This window comes from Lissotriton vulgaris, chromosome 2_1, assembly GCF_964263255.1.
Source record: "Lissotriton vulgaris chromosome 2_1, aLisVul1.2, whole genome shotgun sequence".
Taxonomy (NCBI): domain Eukaryota; kingdom Metazoa; phylum Chordata; class Amphibia; order Caudata; family Salamandridae; genus Lissotriton; species Lissotriton vulgaris.
The window spans coordinates 320,001,424-320,021,524 of record NC_141687.1 but is presented as its reverse complement, the minus strand read 5'-3'; the positions used below and the strand labels follow the sequence as shown (position 1 = coordinate 320,021,524).

Sequence of the window (20,101 nt, the reverse complement as noted above, 5' to 3'; positions counted from 1 at the left end):
AGGTCAATGATGGAAGTTGTGGGTTTTTGGAGAAGAGACCCCGAGATTGAAGGAACAGGAAGAAGAATAGATTGAAAGGTTAAAAGAAAAAGTTAGAACCACGAAAGACAAATCATTGGCAAAGCCAGTAGGTCTGCCAGCCTTTTGGCAAATCTTGTTCCGTTTTGACATGGCTTTTCCAAAACGTTATTGCTCAGGAAGCAGCCGGGCCCTCATCGATCTAAACATAAACATTGGCTAAAGGCAAAAAAATTGTTTTTGTCTCAAAAAGGCACATATTGCCATAGTACTCCCTGGCGCTGAAGGGAACTACTTCATGTGTTGATGTGCTCCTTGTTACAGGGCAACAAGCTGTAGCTCATAGTGAAGCCTCCAATGGCGGAAGTAACTAGGTTACTTCAAAAGGAATGTACAACAGCATTGGCATGAGACAGGAACAAATAAAGCTGGAGTGTGCCCTTTGCTCTCATCTGATAGCAAGTGTCCTGCTATCACATCAGCCTCTACAACCTAAGGCAACTCTAAAGTAATAATAAAGTAAAAACAAAAACAGTGGCAGTGTGTGTGGTTGTGTTCCTTGTGAAAGGGATAAATGCAGTCACTCAAAGTAAAGTTAGCCAGCTTCTGAATTAGGCTGACACATGGCCTACTCTGTCGGAAGCTGAAGCAAAATGTGATCTGCAGAAGAAGAGACCGATTGAAGAGATGTGGCTAAAAGGCCCTTTACGCATGATTAGTATACACATAATGTCAGTAAAATCAAAAGATCAGGGTTGTAAATTAAGGGAGCATCAAGGGCAAGGTGAAAGCTCGAGGACAATCAGAAGTCAGGAATTCAAGATAGTAAGTAAGCCTGGTCAGTAAGGAAAACAGTGTCATAAAGGAAGACGGTCCTGGGGAGTGGCAGGTAGTATTGGCTTCTTCCATAGTATTAACGGGTACCGAACGCCCATCCCTCTATTGGATAGTGACAAACAGCTATAACTGTGCAGCAGTGGGCCCCACAGACCCAAAGGCCCCAGTGCCATGGCACATGTGCTAATGATTAAGCATGGGCGAATTTTGCGAATCTCGCATTCGCGAATTTTGCGGATTTGCGAACTCGCAATCCGCAAAAATCCGCAAATTCTCGCGAATTTGCAGATTTTTTTTTTGTGTTCGCGCGGGTTTCTGCCAGTTCGCGAGGGTTTTGTACAATTTCACAAACGCAAACTTACCTGCCGGGTCGCAAGTTTTGCGAACTTGTTGTTTCTACGTGTCCAGCCTGTTTGGGACACTCTTCTTCATCACTGCCACCCTCTGTCACCACTGCCACTCTCTGACTACTCATGCCACCCTCTGGCCCACCCATGCCACCCTCTGTTTCATCACAGCACCCTCTGGTTGTCCAGTGTACATTATTGTGGCAAAGCAAAGCACACCTTCCCTGCCTCAAGTGACCTGAATTAATTTGGGGCTGATTAATGTGTCACAGAATATTTTTTTAGCTGGCACCTGCTTCCTTAGTGCTTCCTGATTAGTGATCTTTTGCACTTGCTAAGTGCTTTCATTGTTGCAAAATTAGTTACAACACCTGCCCTGCCCCAACTGACAATAATGAATTAGGGGCTGATTAATGTGTCACTGTTGGATTTGAACTTCCAGCCTGGCTCCTGCTTGTCTCCCTTAGCTGTAATTCAGGACCTTTGTGGCATATGTGTAACTATTCTGAGGGTCAGAGCAGGGTCACATAATAGTTGCAAGTAGGCAACTGAACTCTGGAGGGGCCCCTCAGGAAGCACTACAGGAAATGGCTACTAATGATGAGCTTGAACTTTTGAACCTGGTAAGTAGTTTCAGTTTTGCTAAGATCGTATTCCTGCAATTTAGCGCTTATTCGCGGGGCGCGAAGTTGAACTGGGAAGCCGCGAACTCACGCGAACAGTGCGAGCAAGCCATAAAATCCGCTGCTCGCGGATTTGCGGATTTCGCGGGAAATTCGCGAATCTCACGGATTGCGAATTTACCGAAAATCCGCGAGCGGAACGGATTTTCCGCCCATACTTACTAATGATAAACACGCCACTGAGTGGGAGCAAAGGAGGTTTAAGTACAGCTCTGCCTGCAAAGTCAAGACTCTGTGAAAGGTGGCGGTGCGGAGGGGAAGAGGAAGGGGGGGGGGGTGGCGGGGATGGGATGGGAACTAGGGAGTGGGGACAGGAAATGACAAGTTGTGGAGGCGTGGGGTGGAGAATGCCAGAACCGAGTAGACGTCCTAGTTCTTCCTGATGTGCAAAAGAGACTTTCATTGTGAAAACATCGTACGCAAAGTGTTTGTAAGGAGTGTCCAGAGTAGGACCAGGAGGGCCCAGATCCGTGTCATATATTCAGGGCATTCAGATAAGGCAAATTCAGATAGAAACGCACATAACGCCCCGAGTCACACTTCTGACTTACACTTCCTACGTTCCTCTCGTTTGTTTTATCATATGTTAATTTTTCACTCATTCTGCCCTGTCGGACTGAATTTGTACTTCATCTTCTCGATTCCCTAAAATCGCTCTTATTATTGGTATGGTTAGGTGGAATTTCACAGTTCGTCAAATGTTTCTCTTGTTGCTGATCTTTGCAGGTGAGGTTGATGAAGCGAAAAGTGGTTTGGCATTTGTATAGGTTTACTTTTTAAGCTAAGTACGAGTTCAGTGCATGGACAGTGTACAGGAATCTTAACACTAAATAAAAGAAAAGTCCACAGTCCTTATGCAAATTGAATAGGTTGCACCATATGGGAAGTAATTGAGAAGATTGAATTCTAAGAAGAGAAAGTAATGTCCGCCATTGTTGTGTTTTGCAGAGTACTGGCATCATTGACGCGGTGTGCACGAAAAACAGTGACTGCTCTGAGGGGGAAGCAGTAATTGCTGGCAATGGTAGGACCCAAGAATTTACTTCCAACTGCATGACCACAAATGCTCTTCTGTAAATAACGTATCGTCAGTGTTTATTCGTATACAAAGTTGTCAGGTTTCAATGGGATGATATAGAGAGTGTGTCTTATCTTTAGGTAGCGTGGGTCAGAGGTGGAGGCAGTTTTTTTGTGTGCCAGAGAAGGGGAAAAAGGTTCCGGTATGGGCTCCATGGTGGCTGTTGAAATGTGAGGGATGGGCCAGAAAGGGTTGCAATGAACAGCTGTCATTGGCTAAATATGAAAGGACTGGAGCACAGATACCAGCATCAAACTGAAAAGGGCCACGTTTCTCCAGAGGGGGCTCAAAAAGGTTCTCTGAGTAGCCATGGGCGGTATGGGCAGCTGCCCAGGGCCTCGCACTCAGGGGGGCCCCGCCGCTGGCCCCGCAGTTGCGGGAATAAATAAATGATGATGGGGAAAAGTGCTGCGCAGTGAGCACGGCACTCGCGCAGGGTCCGGGCCGCAGGCCCGCAAGCTGCAGGCAGTAACTAACTAAGGCAGGGAAGGAGGCCTGGGAGAAGTCAATGTTCCGGTTATGAAGGCAGTGGTAGAACAGTGATCCGAGGTGATAGGACAGGCGTGTCCATCTCTGGTATTAAAGATAGGGGCATAGAATGCGAGGCCCCTAGGACAGGCTAGTCCAGTCTTTATTATGAACGATGGCTGGAGCTGAAGGTAGAGAGGGCCGGCTGCTTCAGCTGAGCTCTGGTATCAAAGGTTCAGATTTATTTCTACATGAATGCATTCTTCCGTCCAATAATATTGAGTGTGTTTATTTTGTAGACAGTTACCAGGCCTCGTTCTCCACACTCTGTTGCACGTGGCCCCGAGGTAGAAGTGCCTGACTGAACACATCGCTCACTTACTTCCAGACCGTCCTTGCCTGCCTCCCCTCTGACTTGACATTGGGGACATCTGTTACCGCCTCTGATGCGTGTGCCTACAATCGGCATTTCTGTGATATTCATTCAATTCAAGGGTGTCTGCTGGCTGCAAAGAAAGTGCGAGAGGAGACTTCTTAGAGCTTAGAGCTCTGTATTCATTCAGCCATTATTCATTAGGCATCACTGCCCCCTGGGCCCCCTCTCTCTCTCTTACTTCACCTAGGGTCTCTGCGTCCCATCTTTGAGCAGAGCCTGCTGCTACTTTTAAGTCAGCACCTCCTGCACAATACAGGGAACAACACTGTCTGTGCACGCAAGCAAAGACGCCTGCACGCCCCCCCCACCACCTAGCTTGGTTGGTGGTGGTGCGTGCCCTGGTGGTGACGTGACGCCGGCGTCGCCGGCCTTGAATCTTCCTCATGCAGGTGACAGTGGGTGACAGTGGGTCCCAGGGCCGTCAATCTGGTAGCGCACAAAAGCGCTACCAATGACGGCCCTGGACATGATTTTATGGCCAGCCCCCGCCCAGTGTGACGCACTCAGCATGCGCACACGCCATACGTGACTTGGCACTGGCAGTCAGTCAGTCACTTACCCAGATCGGGCGGCGGGCCGCGTGGGCAGGGCAGGGCTGCAGGCAGGAGTCGGACGTCGTCCCGGGGCCCCTTCCTCCTCCTCGTTGAGTCCGTGTGTCTACCTACGTTAAGGTAAGAGACCTGCTTCAGTTCAATTCATCATTGAGAGTCAATGGCCGTTAGCCCTAATTATATGAATACCCTAATTATATGAATATATCATAGCCGGAAGATGACATAATAGCCACAGAAGGTGACATGGTTAAATCAATTTCTGCTAAAACAAAATAAAAACGGATGAGAGGGTACATCAATAGAACTGCTGTGATATACAAAAATTATAGGTTTGAATGACAGGCCTTTTCCAGGAAAGTAACTATAGGTTGGTACACATTCATGCAAATCCCAGCACAGCAGAGCTGAACATTCCACTGTTTCTGTACTAGGGAGCACCAGAAATAAAGTCCAATTAGGTATTGTAAAGATCAGTGAAGTTTCCCCCTTCTTTTTCCTTTCGCCAGGCACTACATTTTCAAAATCTCTCAAAAAAGCCTTTTATGTGTCAGAAGTGTTATCCGAACCCCTTTCACTTTCTCGTAACCACTTTCTGATGTTTCCACCAAAGGAAGTATATTGCAATGGATGGTTATTTGACAGGGTATGGATGTGTATTTTAATTCTGATAACTACAAAGGTACAAATACAATTTGTATGGCGTGAGGTGTGTTTTTCTACAGTAAGATGTGGTACATTATGAATAGAGCTTCCGGTTTTATGGTATTTATTTTTTGGGGCATTTCCGTCTGTATTTATCCACATTTATTTGTGGCCAATTTTATCTGTATTTATCCATATTTATTTATGGTTTTGTGGAAAAATAAAGCTGAAATTACTATATTTCCACATTTATTTAACCAGTAAATATGTTGTCATAATTGAATGCCTTTCATGTTTCAATGTTGTAAACACTGGCTGCAACAGATAAATCAATGCACTTAAAAGTAAATATGCTATTTTAAAAATGAACCTTGTGCATATCTACTTCTGTTAAAGGCTCTTTACTAAAATTCTTTTCTTTTTAAGCCCCATAACCTATCAATCCACAGGCCTGGCAGCCATGGCAGACAGTATTTAGAGTTACTCTAAAAGCAACCCACTCTCCGTTTTTATCCACATTTAAAAATAAATACAGACAAGAAAAGAAATGTTTTCTGTCTGTATTTATCTGTCAAAATCAGTAAAAACGGAAAACAGGAAGCCTTAATTATGAACAAGATGAGTCACCAAGGGACGTGTTCCTAGTCAGATACGTCCTGTAGTGTTACTTTTTTCTTCACCTCCTTTTCTCACCTTCTCCGCCAGTGAGGTCTTCTCTCACTTTGTCTGCATTAGTATGAGTTGAAGTGTGGTGGTGGTGGTGTCTGATCATGATCCTGTGACTTTATGGTGCTTATGCCATTCGATCACCTATTGCGCAATGATTATTACACTGAAGGTGTCTCTATTTTGTAGCTCTTGCCCTTCTTGATTTGTGCACTTCCATTCCAATGTGTGTTTATTTGGCACTTTTGCTATTTGTGTTTCCTTTGCACCTTAATGAATTTTACAAAAGAATATTCGTGTTTTCAGTCTTTTTTGTTGTCACTCTCATTGCGGGTTTTTGAAGTGTGCCAATATGATTAAGGTATTAGTGTCTTTTGTGGCCACTGAAAGACAAACTATTCAGGGCTGGGAAAGTATGTCGAAAAGGACCAATCTCACTTAGCTCACACCTGTGCCCTTTTATGACTTATAAGAAGATTAGTCACAGGAAAGCCAAAGATCAGGGCACTAAGCTTGAAAAAAAGGAAATGAGGGCCCACGATGGGGGCATGTCCAACTAATCATTCAAGGAGACGGCAAGTGTTACACTCCTGTTTTCCATTCCCTCTACTTTTTGTCCATGTTACTGATATCCACATTAGTTTGCTTCACTGATGCCAAATAACTAAGATCAAAAGTCCTGCGAAGTCACTTTCTGTGATGTCACTTGGAGGGGCCTCACATCTTCCCTTTCGCCCGGGGCCTCAGAAGGCCTAGGACCGGCACTGAACTCAGGCATGGGGGTTTATTGATGTAGGGCAGGATGAGTGCCTCCAGCATTCAGTCCCTTTTCTCTAAGCCAGTCGATCACTGTGAAGGTCACGTTGGAACCCATGTATCAGCAGGTGCAGAGATTACTTTGAAAATCAAAGAGACTGTCAAGACTTTGAAGTTTAACTCCTTTCATTTGCAATTTATCAAGTCCAGTTTTTTTCTTTATATTCAGGTACTTGGAGTCGCGTCCACGCAGCAGATTAAAACATGTACTGAATCACCTACTCATGCACTGGACCAGAGAAGGTTGAGAAATAGTCAGTGCACTCTGCTCCTGATTTGCAGGACCGTTTTGAGCTCAGATGTGCCCACACATCGTTGTCAGTGCGCTTTTGCAATGCGTCTCCTATGCGCCCACAAGAATACCCTCTTCAGAACTCTTAATTTCCACAGATCCGTGAGCGAGTAGCTCATCCAGTCTGGGCTTTTCTTTGTGCATTCTGGGACTTGTAACCCTGATTTAGAATGTAAACAAAAACATCCTGGACTTGATGGGATACTCTGCCTGTGTTGTGTTTCCACAAAGCAAATAGCTCCCGTACAAAATTAAAAGGTTAGGCACGAACAGGAGTTAAGAAAGACTAGATCTAGGGACAACAGGGCTGTCTAACCTTGCTCTATATATTTGGCTATAATCTTTCAGCACTGGATTATGGTGATAAGTACAATAGGCAACCTGGATTGTACTGTAGGCAGACACGCATAATTCCTGACGCTTCTGCCTCTCCCAGTCACTTGATCATGTAGAGTAATAATTAAGAAAGTAACTGAAAAGTTTTGTTTATGTCATATTCATGTTTCAGTTTCAGCAACATAGGACCTAACTTCGATGTCGGGTGGACTTGCGTTTACCCGACACCATTGCAGTCTGGAACTGACTGACCATAGGCCGGCGGTTTTGACCACCGGATTTGGATGCGACTGTCCTATGGGCGGGTAGAAACAGACATTCCCCAAATGCAGCTAGTGCGCCAGGAGAAAAAGGCTCGCAGCACAAGCTGCCATTGCGAAATGCATGTTTTCACACATCACTGCATCGTGTGGCAGGCACCAAATGGTGCCCACCACATGGTGCAGGGATGTTTAGAGGGGCAACATGGGGGCCCCCCAGGCCCCATTTGCAGATGGCCAGGGTGGGGGGGGCCTGGTAGGGGCCCACAAAGAAACTTTCCAACAGCTTTTCCATGTCAGAAAGGCGACATGAAAAGGCTGTCGAAAACTGCCATCATAATCCCGATGGCGGAGACAGGCCTCGCTCAGCTGTCACTAGGGGATTATGGTAGCTAATGACACTCTGATGGGCTCTTTCAGCTTGTCAGAAGTGCATCAGCATCTCCCCACAGGTCTCCCTCCAACTGCCGTCATCCTAATATGGCGGTCAGACTGAAACTTACGATGTTGGGCGGAAAGCATCCGACAGCTGGTCAAGAGCTTTCCGCCGGACATCATAATTAGGCCTATAGTGTCCTACTTAGTGCTGGACCCCTCCTAAGAGCATTAGTAGAGATTGAAAGATGGACTACCTTTGGTGTTAACCATGTTGGAGCCCTACATCGCGATGGAATATTGCTTAGGTTTGAAGACTTGGCAGACGAATTTAATATAGCTAGAGGACAATGTTTTGCACTCAGGGCATTGGTTACAACAATAAGGAATTATTGGAGAAATTGAGATGCTGAACCTGCCACACATCAGGTGTGTCAACAGCTCTGTACAACAACAGGGTGTGTAAGAATAATTTCGTATTTACATAGTGAAATTTATGCAAATATTCTTTCTCATCTTGCTGAGCTAAAAATAAAATGGGAGCTAGATTTAGCGCTCCAATTTAATGATTTGGACTGGGATAGTATTGTAGCTCATATGCCAGCTGTTCCTAGAAATGCTAGGTTCAAATTAATTAATTTCTATAACTTGCATAGAGCTTATCTTTTACCTGGCAGGATTTAACAAGTTCTATGTGACCGCTGCTGAAAAATGTCCTAGTTGTGGGGAGTTGAAGGAAGAAATGTTCCACATGCTATGGTCCTGCCCTTCATTAGCGGGGTTCTGGGAGGAAATAATAGACTGCAGTAATGAAATAACCTTGCAGGATATCCCTGGTACGCCCTTGATGTGCCTCCTGGGGGATAGCCACATCTTAAATCCTCAAATTACTAGATGGCGTAAAGAAATGGTTAAATGGGCAACTTTGGAGAGTGCTGTGTTGTTTCGTGAGATAAACAGAGGACAAGAGAAAATTGAAAGGGTTAAAGCATGGGAACACTTGGTGGATGGTTTTTGGCCCTGGAAGAAGACACAGATTGATCAAATAGATCCCTGAGTCCTTGCGGGGAAGGGAAGTCTAGTTTAATACTGATAAATTGGGTGATAATGGGTACTACTGTGGTATACTTGTCCATGAGGAATATTTTGACACTTTATTTATGATTGCTTTTCTTGATTAGGGGTAACTGTGAGTGAGGGGACTGATGTTATAGTTTTATTGTACTAATTTTTGTAGACCTAACATATGTATGAAATAGACAGTAGTTGGAATATGCTTGAATGCTTGTGGGTGCATGTCATATGAAATATATTAATATCACTTTTAGTCTGTAAATAATAGTTATCTGGGTATTTCTACTTTTTTACCTATATTTTAAACTATTTATTATAATTGTCTGTGTACCTTTTTAAAGCAAATTACTGTATATGTAGTGTACATCATTTATGATCTGTATTATATGACTGTCACCATTGGCTAAGGTCTATTTAATTAATCTAATAAACATTATTTAAACTATAGCCTGCTGTGAGCCCAGGGAAAGAAAATATCTATGACTTGTACTGCCTTGTGCCCGCTCCCTCATAACCACATGCTCAGAGCTTTAGAAGAAGGAGATAACATATTTCATGACTTTTATCCACACACATTGGTCCACCACTGGGTAGGCATGGGGAAGGATCTCTTCCCCACCCTACCCTCCCCACAACCCCTAGATCTCTGACAGTCATTGCTGGGTGCTTAGAGTGATGTCTGACTCCACTAAGATGGTGAATGGCGAAGGGCATGTGTCTGTAACACAGTGTGGACTTGTATTTGACTTTTACTACCACAAAATCAAAACTTAATAAGTGAACCTAAATTTAGAACCATCCAAATCCTTCAACCCATATCAAAATGGTCAAGATCATATCATCATCACTACACTAAGAAGCAACACCTTTCCTTTCAACTCATCTACCCAATCATAATATCCTCAATCGTTTAATGAGAGCCATACTGCCCGGCCATACACACCCAAATACCCCAAATACTTGCATAGACTTCACTTTTCAAACCTTCACGTGACTCGGCAATTACACTATGCACCCTACCTCCTACTACACAACCTATCTTAGATTCATCTGACTAGGACCAACTTACACACCTCAATTTGAGGGGCAAATCAAAAATGCCAATTCTGCAGCTCAACATGCACTAGAAAAACAAAACTGAATTGAAGAAGAGAACTGCTGCTTCACTGCCACTGATGCTCCAACCTTTCTGGGCATCTTGCTTCCAGAAAGCCACAGGATCCTATTTTAAGATCCCTAAAGCAGAGAAGGAGACCTGCCCACCATTCACCATGCATCACATGCCAAGAGATCAGAGATCCCATGTTTTCCTACTTTGAATTTTTTACAGCACACATCTTCATCTGCCCAAACTCATGGTTTATGCTTACCATACAGCCAAACAAAAAAGCTTCTCCTCAAGATTCCTTGTAGAAGTCTTTGAAAAAGGTTTCTAGGAAGAGAACAAGGAAGTTTAATGATATAGAGGTGGATATATTGGTGGAACAGTTTGTGGCAAAAAGTGATAGACTGTTTGAATAGGCAAAAGAGACAGAACCAGAAGCCACCAAGGAACACATTCAGAGAAGAATTCAAAGTAGGACAAATGTTACTGGGGGGACAAACAGCAGTGTGGAAGAAATCAGAAAAGGATATTATGACAATAAGTAGAGAAGAAAGCAAACACTAGCACCAGGAGGAAGGCATCAGCTGTACCAGACTGAGGACTCAGCTCTGAGGAAACCGCTTCACCATTAGAGCAATTAATAGAAGCAGCTTTACGGCCTGAGGCAGTGGTAGGAGTATCATCTATAGACTCTTCTGTTCCCAGAAAAAAAACTACAGGTATTGCATTTCTATTTTTATTTATATGATAAGGCAACCTTAGAATTATATTAAATATTGTTTTGACATAATAAGAATATTATTTACAAACATCCATGCTGGATTTTACATTAAACTTTAACAAAGAATTATGAGTAACGTAGTTCATCTTGTGGAAAAGCATTTTTTATCTAAATACACTCAAGCACTGCTTTGGCGTTAGTCGCCTCTAAACCATTCGATAATTATCAAATAAAGAGGCGAGCGCTGGAACTGGAAAGCAGGAAACGAGTTTTATTTTCTCCAGAGCAAAGCACGTTAGATCGGACAAACAGGGTATCGTCTCGAGGTGCTCTAACTGCATCTCTGTGGCCTGGCCTTTTATACTGTGGTTTATTACTTTCTTACATGGTAGCACATTCTTGACATTACTTTGAAGTACAGTAAGACATCCCCGGAATCCCCGCTTCAGACCCGTTCCCACACGTATTCACAGTAGAGGTCCCCCACCCCAATCAGCAGGTGATGACTATCGCACAGCTGGACATTCCGTCAGGAACCGAAATGTGAGGGTTTTCCTAAATCCTGGTCCTCAGCTACTATAATCCCAGTGTTCAAAAAAGGTCAGAGGGGAGACCCTAGATGCTATAGACCTATATCACTGTTGGACTCCTCGGTTAAAATCTTAGGGAAGGTTGTCCTGGTGAGAATAGCATCTTGGGCCAAAGGGCATAACATTCTGACAGAGGCACAATACGGCTTTAGGTCGGGGAGGAGTACGGAGGACCAATGCCTCAATCTTCACCTCATAATCTCCAAATATACGAGGGCTAAAAGGGGATCAATATTTTTAGGCTTCATGGACCTATCCACAGCCTTTGATCTAGTTAATAGATCAAGGCTGTGGACTATGCTCCTGAAGATGGGCCTTGACTGCTCCTTGGTACATTTCCTAGCGGAGCTCCATAAAGATCTAAAAGCCTGCATTAGGATGACAACAGAGGGGAAATGTACGGCAAGTTTTAGATCAAGTAGAGGGGTGCGCCAAGGCTGCATCTTGGCCCCAATGTTATTCACGTTATACGTGAATTCATTGGAGGCTGACCTAATAGCTGTCACTCAGGATATTCCGTGCATGGGGGGTGCACCAATCCTGGTGCTCTTCTATGCCGATGATGCGGTGCTGATAGCCAGGACCCCAATTGCCCTGCAAAAGCTGCTTGATTCTTTTGGAAATTTTATGTCCAGTCTAGATCTGGTGATCAATAGCAGTAAATCCCACACAATGTCAGTAGGCTGCTCTAAAATTAAGGAAAAAACCTTCTTCTGTGACGGCGAGGTTATCTCTAGCGTTAAGGTTTTCACCTACTTGGGTGTAATTTTCGATCATAGGGGTACTTGGACAACACAGTTAACATCTAAAGCGAACGCGGTGAGAAGTTCAGCCTCCCCAGTCTTGGGGTTCGCTAAAAGGGGGGAAACCCACAGAGGCTATCTTGGCCATTTACAAAGCAAAGACAGCCGCTATTGTAAGATACGGGGCTGCAATTTGGGGCTTTGCAAAACCCGACCGCATCCAAACAGAGGAAAATAAATTCCTGCGGGCATTGCTGGGCCTACCTCAGTCAACAGCAACGTATTCCCTACACCTTGAGCTAGGTCTTGGTTATATTATAGACACGATAAAACTAGCCCCGTTCCTGATGTGGATCAAGCTCTGGTTAATCCGAACCTTAGCCTTAATCACAAGATCATAAAAGATTGTCTTAAACTAGACCACAGGAGGGATATCCAGTGGCTGTCCTATGTAGAGTCTCTGGCTGTGAAGCTAGGACGCCCTGAGATCTTTGATAGTCCAGAATCCCTGTGTAAAGCAGATCTAGTGTGGGCAAAGACTAACTTTATTAGGCTTTGTGTCGCCGAGCGCGAAACATATGAGCTACGCAAACCATCTGTGAGGGCGCATGTAATGATAACTACATCCCTTGAGTTGGCACCTTATTTGTCAGTGGTGACAAAATTCTTCCATAGATGGCTACTAACTAAATTACGTTTCAATCAAATCCATATGGTCCTTTGGGACGAGAAAGATTGGTGTAGGCTTGAGGAGTCGACCCCATGCAAATATGATGACCATTCCATCCAGGACACTGCGCATTTTCTGTTTTTCTGCTCCTTGTATTGTGAACCCCGGAATCGATTCTTAAAACCAATACTGAAGGAGATGGGATTTACGCAGTATAAGCCCGCATTGTTATATTTGCAAATGATGGATTCTCCCGTAACTATGTATTGTGTCGCCAGTTTTCTGGCTGCATCTGTAAGAAGTAGGAGATTGAGATTAAGATTGGATCTTTAATGCTGAAAGTTAACCATTTCTGTATTATGTACTTGATTAACGGACTGGTGGGCTGAAACGGAAATGAATTTGTGTAATCATCATTTTAAGCTGGGTTTTAACTATTGTCATGTTTAATACTGTATTAATTGATTTTTAAAAATGTTTTAACAGTTAAATAAGTGTCTAGAATACTTTTATGATTTTAACTAATCGAATAAAGTGGTTTTGACTTGTGTGCAATCGGTCTGATCTCATGGGCTGACGACATTGATTAATCCTGGCTCCTTTGATGAGAGGCGAGATTCTACAGTATGGGGCAATAAACTGTATCCGCAGGGCTAGGTGATGGCCTGGGATCGGATCGAACAATCAGGTGCAGGGGAAGGGGTTATCAAAGGGACTGTTCGTGTGAAAGGGATGAAAGGGTATGTGGGTCCGGCACGGGAAGTGGCTCCGGGGTAGGGTCGCGCTGAGGATGCTTTATGACTCTAGCATGTGTGCTTGGGAGCTGCCAGCACGTGGGGGATGATTACGAGATCACATCGCATTCGAATATTTAACAGTCCTTCCTTTGAACATGCCTCGTCATCTTGTCAATCTATGTCAATTTCCATCATATTCTGTATTTCTTTCTCATACAATACTTTCATATTTTCTAATTTAGTGTCCACAGTCTTAGGACAAATGCAGTTCATAAAAAGTGAGCACAAGGGTGGTAGGCATTGTATCCCAAAGCAGCAACCACATATAATGAACATTGGTATCAATAATATCATCAATAACTTCCAGCCCCAGTCTCTCAAAGTGTTCCAGAACCAACTTCCAAGTGTCCAGCCTCCTTGCTCTTGGCTGATCTCTGATGCCAGTCGGTGAAGGTGTTCGATTGCTTTGTAAACAGACGGTGAACTATCAGGGACAAAGGAGCAACAGCTGGCCCCGATGATGCAGCATGCTCCTCCACGATCCGCTAGTACGACATCTAAAACAAGTCGGTTCTGTAGAGCCACCAGGCGGACCGCCTGTAGCTCGGTTGTGTTGTTCGTGAGGATGCCAGCTGTGATATTTAATGCTGTCTCGACTGCTTGGGTCAGATGTCGGATGGCTCGACTGTTTGTCATCGGACCCCAAGGTGGAATGAGTCCTTTTGCTGCGTCGAGAAATTGTGATGCAGTGGAGTCTGCTTGTTCTATGTCTTTTGCTCGTTTCTGTCTGTGGTGATTTGCTGGTGCCACATATGTTGGGGGAAGGTCGAAGGCAATGTAACAGGTGCCCCCCCCCAGCCCTTTGGGAGCCATGTGTAGGCTTTTGTACCACAGACGAAGTACATGTTTGGTGAAGCAGCAAAGGATGGTGGATCGGCAGTGTTCAAAGTCCTTGTGATGTGGCAGGAGCTGTGGCCCACGATTTTCATCCCATGGCCTTTAATGCAGACAAGACCTGAGACGTTCACCAAAGATAGGGACACAGTCAGAGTTGCGGCAGTCCGTTTCCGAAGGTAGGAGAAGGTGGGTCTGGCTGTATTGTTGAACACCTGCATTTCAATTCGCTCTTTTTCCAGAATGTTCATTTGAAAAGTAGTGTTGGATGTTAGAGGGCAAAAGGGAGCAGAGGTTTTTCCTGTTTTGTTCAGGCAGAACTCATTGTAGAACTGTGCAATTGTTTCACCAGACGTTGCATTGTCCTTGTAGGTTCCTTGTAGGAGTATCAGCCAAGCAAGGCAGGACCCATAAACGGAGAAAGGTGATGGGAAGAAGGGGATAGAGTGTTCAGCTGCATGTGGTAGCAGCCCACATATCCAGCAGTTTGTGGCATTGGCAGCAAGGTTATGTTGATGTAGCAATTGTACACATGAATTGTTCCAGAATTCCTTGCGTCGTTCTCGGAGTTGTGGTGAAAGTGAAATAAGGTAATGTTCTTTCTTGGTGGTGGGCTGCATAGTTGGTATCATTGTCTTGTGAGCGGGAGCACTTTCTTCCATAATCCAGACTGTGACCATGAGCAAGAGGCAGATGAGGGATGCAATGAAAAGTTTTGCAGTTTAGCAGTCTTGGGGTCTTTACAGTGGGTCTTCGGACGTCCGGGATCTTCCATCACCTTCAAGAGGCTCGGTGACTGGAAGGACCACATACTTCGTCTAACATCTCTCCTGGTAGCCTTTGTAGTGTTTAGCTATCGCTCTGAGATTTTTGACTTAGTTAGTGGTTTGCATGGCCGAAGCACTCTCCTTTCGTCGCAAGTTGTACCCTTTTCTGGATGGCACAGAGGGATCGGAAAATTCTGCCAATTCAAGTGTCTCTGTTTCTAGGTAACAACTCAGGGCTGGTCGGTCTTTCGTCAGGAGCTCTTCTTGGGTGTCCACGTATTCGGTCGTCGTCAGGGTCTAGGGTATCCGTTTACAGTGGTGTGCATGCAGCCAATTTCTTTTTCCCTCCACTCGAAGTGCAGTTCGGGTGGTGCTCAAGACTTGCCAGGGGCCCGTCCACCTGGGTTCCAAGCTCTTTGTTCTTTGGAAATTCCGGACCAGGACGTAGTCGCCAGGCTGGATGTCATGTCCGAGGCCCCTGGATGCGTCTGGTATGGCTTGTTGCACCTGTTGGTGGATAACAGTTAGTGTTTTTGTCAAATTGTGCAGGTAGTCAGACATTAGGATGTCCGGGATATCATGGACGGATGTTGGCTTCGGCGCGGCCCAAATGTTCATAGGCCGGCCAAAGACAACTTCGTACGGAGTCAGGTGGTGTTTGGTTGGGGTGGAGCGCATTGATAGCAATGCTAGTGGGAGGGCGTGCGGCCATTTCAGTCCTGTGGTGGCAACTATCTTCGCTAGCTTCAGTTTTAGTGTGGCGTTATGTCGTTCTACCAGGCCTGCAGATTGGGGGTGGAAAACTGCATGAAATTTCTGTTTTACACCCAACCCTTTCAGTATGAGTTGGATAACTTCGGCTACAAAGTGGGGGCCATTGTCACTCCACAAAATCCTACAAAGGCCATAGCGTGGGAAGAACTCTTTCAACCATACCTTGGCAGTAATACCTTAGTAGATAGCGGTATTGTCTCGAGTGGGGCAAGCTTCCACCCATTTGCTAAACGCACACACAAAGACTAGTACGTATTTTAGACCGTGGCACCTTTCTAGCTGAATGTAATCCATTTGGAGGATTTCGAAGGGATGGTCAGGGACCCCAAACCCTCCCCCAAGTACTACTGTCCCTTTCCCTGGGTTATGCTGCAGGCATATCATGCACTGTTGAACTAAGCGTTTAGCTGAATCTGATATTTTGTCGTTGTACCACACTTTAATTAGTTCATTCATGGGGGCAGATCCTATATGTGCAGGTGAGTGTGCCATGGTCAGTATGGGGATCAGATAAGCGTTGGGTAGCAACCATTTGTTTGTGTCTTTCGTCCTCCAGCAGCCTTCATCGTCTTTTAGTCCCACCCGTGCCCATTCAGTTAGTTCATGTGGTGTACTTGTCAGTTGGATGTCTTTTATAGTCTCCCTAGCGTCTGTCCATTTCTCTGCTTGTGACTTGGTCACGTACATTCGTGTTGTCGTTCTGTTTTCAGGTGTGGCTCGGGCAGTGATGTCGGCCAGTGCATTTCCTTGTCCTACAATGTCCGTTACTTTCTTATGTGCCTGGCATTTGATTACTGCCAGTCATTTGGGGAGGAGGACTGCTTCAATCAGGGCGGAAACTAGATCTCCATGTAAGATCGGTGTGCCATGTGAGATCAGGAATCCCCTTTCCCTCCATAGAAGCCCAAAATGGTGAACCACCCCAAAGGCATAATGACTATCCGTGTATATGTTTGCGGCCGTCCCTGCTGCTAAAATACACGCTCGTGTGAGGGCAATCAGTTCCGCCGCCTGTGCGGAACTTTGGGTAATGCGGGCTGTTTCAACGACAGTTCGGGCTGTGGTAATGGCATTTGCAGCTGAAGTGGTGCCGTCGGGGAGTTTGATACATGAGTCATCTACCCATAGCTCTCCATCAGGTTCTGGGAAGGCAGTGTCTCGGAGGTCTACCCTACTCTTAGTCTATTCGTCAGTGAGGGTCACACAGTCATTCAGGGGAGTGACATTGGGGTCATTCTAAGGTAGCGGTAGCAAGGTAGCCGGGTTCAAAGTGGTACATCGCTTCAAGGTAATGTGGGGTGCCAATAAGGTCAGTTCGTACCCAGTCAGTCGTGCGCTAGTTAGGTGTTGAGTCTTGGTCTGGTTCAGGAGGGTGTCGACAGCATGGGGTACTAACACTGTAAAGGGGTTTGAAAGTACAATTCCCTCACTCTATCGTATTGAGACAGCGGCAGCTGCTACAGCTCGTAGGCAAGCTGGTAAATCTCTGGCTACAGGGTCAAGAGTGGCGGAGAAGTAAGCACAAGGGTATTGTTTGGGGCCAATGGATTGCGTTAGAACAGATAATGCACATCCCTCCCTTTCGTGGGTGTAGAGGGAGAAAGGTTTGGAGTAGTCTGGAGTTCCTAGAATGGGTGCTGAACAAAGGGCGTCTCGTAATTCTTTGAAAGAAGTTTGGCATTCTGGGGTCCAAGGGAGTGGGAAGGGGACATCTTTGGCTAGAAGGGAGAGTAGGGGTTTAACAATGTGACTGAAGTTTGGCAACCACTGTCGACAGAATGAGGTGAGGCCTACCAGAGAGCGGACTTGCTTCTGGTTCTTAGAGACAGGGGTATCTAGGATAGCTTGGGTTCTGTCTGGTATCAATTTTCTTCCTTCCTTTGATAAGAGGTGTCCTAGGTATGTCACTTGGGGTTTACAAAACTGTAGCTTCTTTCGGGATACTTTGTGACCATTCTCTGCAAGGAAGTGTAGGAGTTGGATGGTGGCTGTGACTGCAAGTGGAGTGGTGTCGGCGGCTAAAAGAATGTCATCTACATACTGTATCAACACCACTCTGTCCGGTAACTGAACTGCATCTAAATGTCTCTTGAGCGCCTGGCTATAGATGCTTGGGCTTTCAGTGTACCCTTGGGGTGCTCTACAGAATCTATATGAGCGGGATCTTAGAGTAAATCCGAAGAGGTAGCGGCTGTCTGGGTGGATTGGTATGGAGAAGAAGGCGTTCTTGAGGTCAATTACAGTAAATGTGGTGGCAGAGGACGGGATCAGGGTCAGAATGGTGGTGATGTCAGAGACTACGGGGTACTGTGGCACAACAATCTTGTTGATTTCTCGTAGGTCGATGATAAAGCGGTACGCTTTCTCATCTCCCTCTCCTTGCTTCTTGATAATCGGTAAGATAGGGCTGTTGCAAATGTTGCTGACTATCTCTTCTACCACTCCTGCATTCATTAAGGACTGAATAATTTCTACCAATGCTTTCTCGCCCTCGGGTGATTTTTTGTACTGCGGTATTTTCTGTAGTGTCGCTTCCTGTCGTACAGTCACATGCACTGGGTCTATCATCATCCGTCCTAAGTCTGAGTCGGCCTTTGCCCATAAGTGCGACGGTAAGGTATCAAGTAGGGACACGTCATCTTCAGTAATGGAGTACATGTGTCATGAGGGGCAAGGTCTGAGTAGGTTGGGATTGTCATATAGAATGACTCGAACTCCATCGGGCGAGCATCTAATAGTTGCTCGAAAATGCTTTAACAAGTCATGACCCATAAAAGCGTGGGTGATTTTATTTTCCAGATCAAAAGGGATAGGTTTGGATAAGGGGTTGGTGGAGGGCGTACCATCAAAACCTATTGAGGTTACGTGTGAGCCAGACAAGGGTGCCCTTGGAATCAGTCATTTGGATAATGCACTACGTGTTGCTCCTGTGTCTACCAAAAATGGAGACTTTGTGCCTAGGACCTTAGCGGTGACACAAGGGCCTTGCTGGTCAACATAGAGCTCGACTGGATGCCTCCCTTGCCCTTGGCAGTTCTATGCGAAGTTGTAAGCGTTGTCGCAGTCAGATTGTTGGTATTGGTTCTGTCAGGGACGGTCAAAAGTGTTCATCCTACCGAGTCTTTCGTCACTAGTGTCGTTTGTGTACCCTCGTCCGCGTCCTCTATGTCTTGGTCCGTAGGCAAAGTCTCTTGTCTCTTTGTTCCTATTTAACTCTAACAGGATCGGGCATTGAGACTTCCAATGTCTGTACTCTTTGCAGAATGCGCATTGATTCTCGCCTAAATCTCTACGTCCAGCGTAGGGTGTGGGTGCATTACTTCTAGGAGGTGGGTTTCTAGGGACATTTTGCGGATAGTTTCCCTTGTATGGTTCTTTCCCTAAATTCACTCCTTGCAACTAAGCTATCATGACTCGCTCCTTTAAGTCTTTCTTCTTTTTCTCTGAGGCTCTGTCGTTTTCATTCTTTTGGTGTTCATAGTACTGGGCCATCTGAAGGATGGCCGCAGGCTTTGAGGCCGCCCAACTACTCTCGCTAGTCTGTAGTTTCTGTGAGACTTCTTGCAACAGACCTTTAACATAATTCTGTACGAATAAGTGATGTCCGGTTGCAGTATTCATGTCCTGGCCACTGTAATCGGAGAACACCGTTTCGAACCGAGAGAAATATTCAGAGACATCTGGGGTTTCTGGCAGCAAGCTGTTGCTATTGACCAGTCTACCTTTTTCTCAGGGATTAGAGTCTTTATTTTCTGCACAATTTTGTCTGAGAGGTCTAGTATAGCTTTCAGGGGTTTCTGTCCAGGGTCTGTTTTGTTTGTCTATGACATCGAGTTGTCCCCAGGTATGCCCGAACAGATCAAGGTGGTCGACTTTCTGGATTTGCTTCCACACATCAGCTGGCAGACATAGCCCAAAGAACAAGTCTATATCGGCTAGGGTCATGATCGTCGATCCTAAGGCGGTACCTAACTCTGTGTAAAAAGCAGTGGGATTCTTTCGCAAGTCCGGCAAGGATTTACGGATGGTCAGGATATCTTGTATGTCCCGGGTTGTATACCCAATTGTACACTACCCTTCCTTTGGCATCCTGGTGGTTTATATCGTCATGAGTTCCCTGACCTCTTGGGGGAACCCCAGGGCTTAATTTGAGCCGGAGCTTGCCGGTGCTCAGCACCGGCACTTAATTATGGGGGCCGGGTCTATCACTCGGCATTA

At 45.4% G+C, this 20,101-nt stretch overlaps 1 protein-coding gene across 2 annotated transcripts in view; it reads left to right on the top strand.

Annotated features, from left to right (window-relative positions):
• Positions 1-20,101, top strand: part of P2RX5 (purinergic receptor P2X 5) — a 516,750-nt gene that overhangs the window by 219,794 nt on the left and 276,855 nt on the right. For both annotated transcript variants that reach the window (XM_086955030.1, XM_086955029.1), the window contains exon 4: positions 2,834-2,909. In XM_086955030.1, coding sequence (XP_086811156.1) covers positions 2,834-2,909 — 76 coding nt within the window. The remainder of the gene's footprint in view (positions 1-2,833; positions 2,910-20,101) is intronic.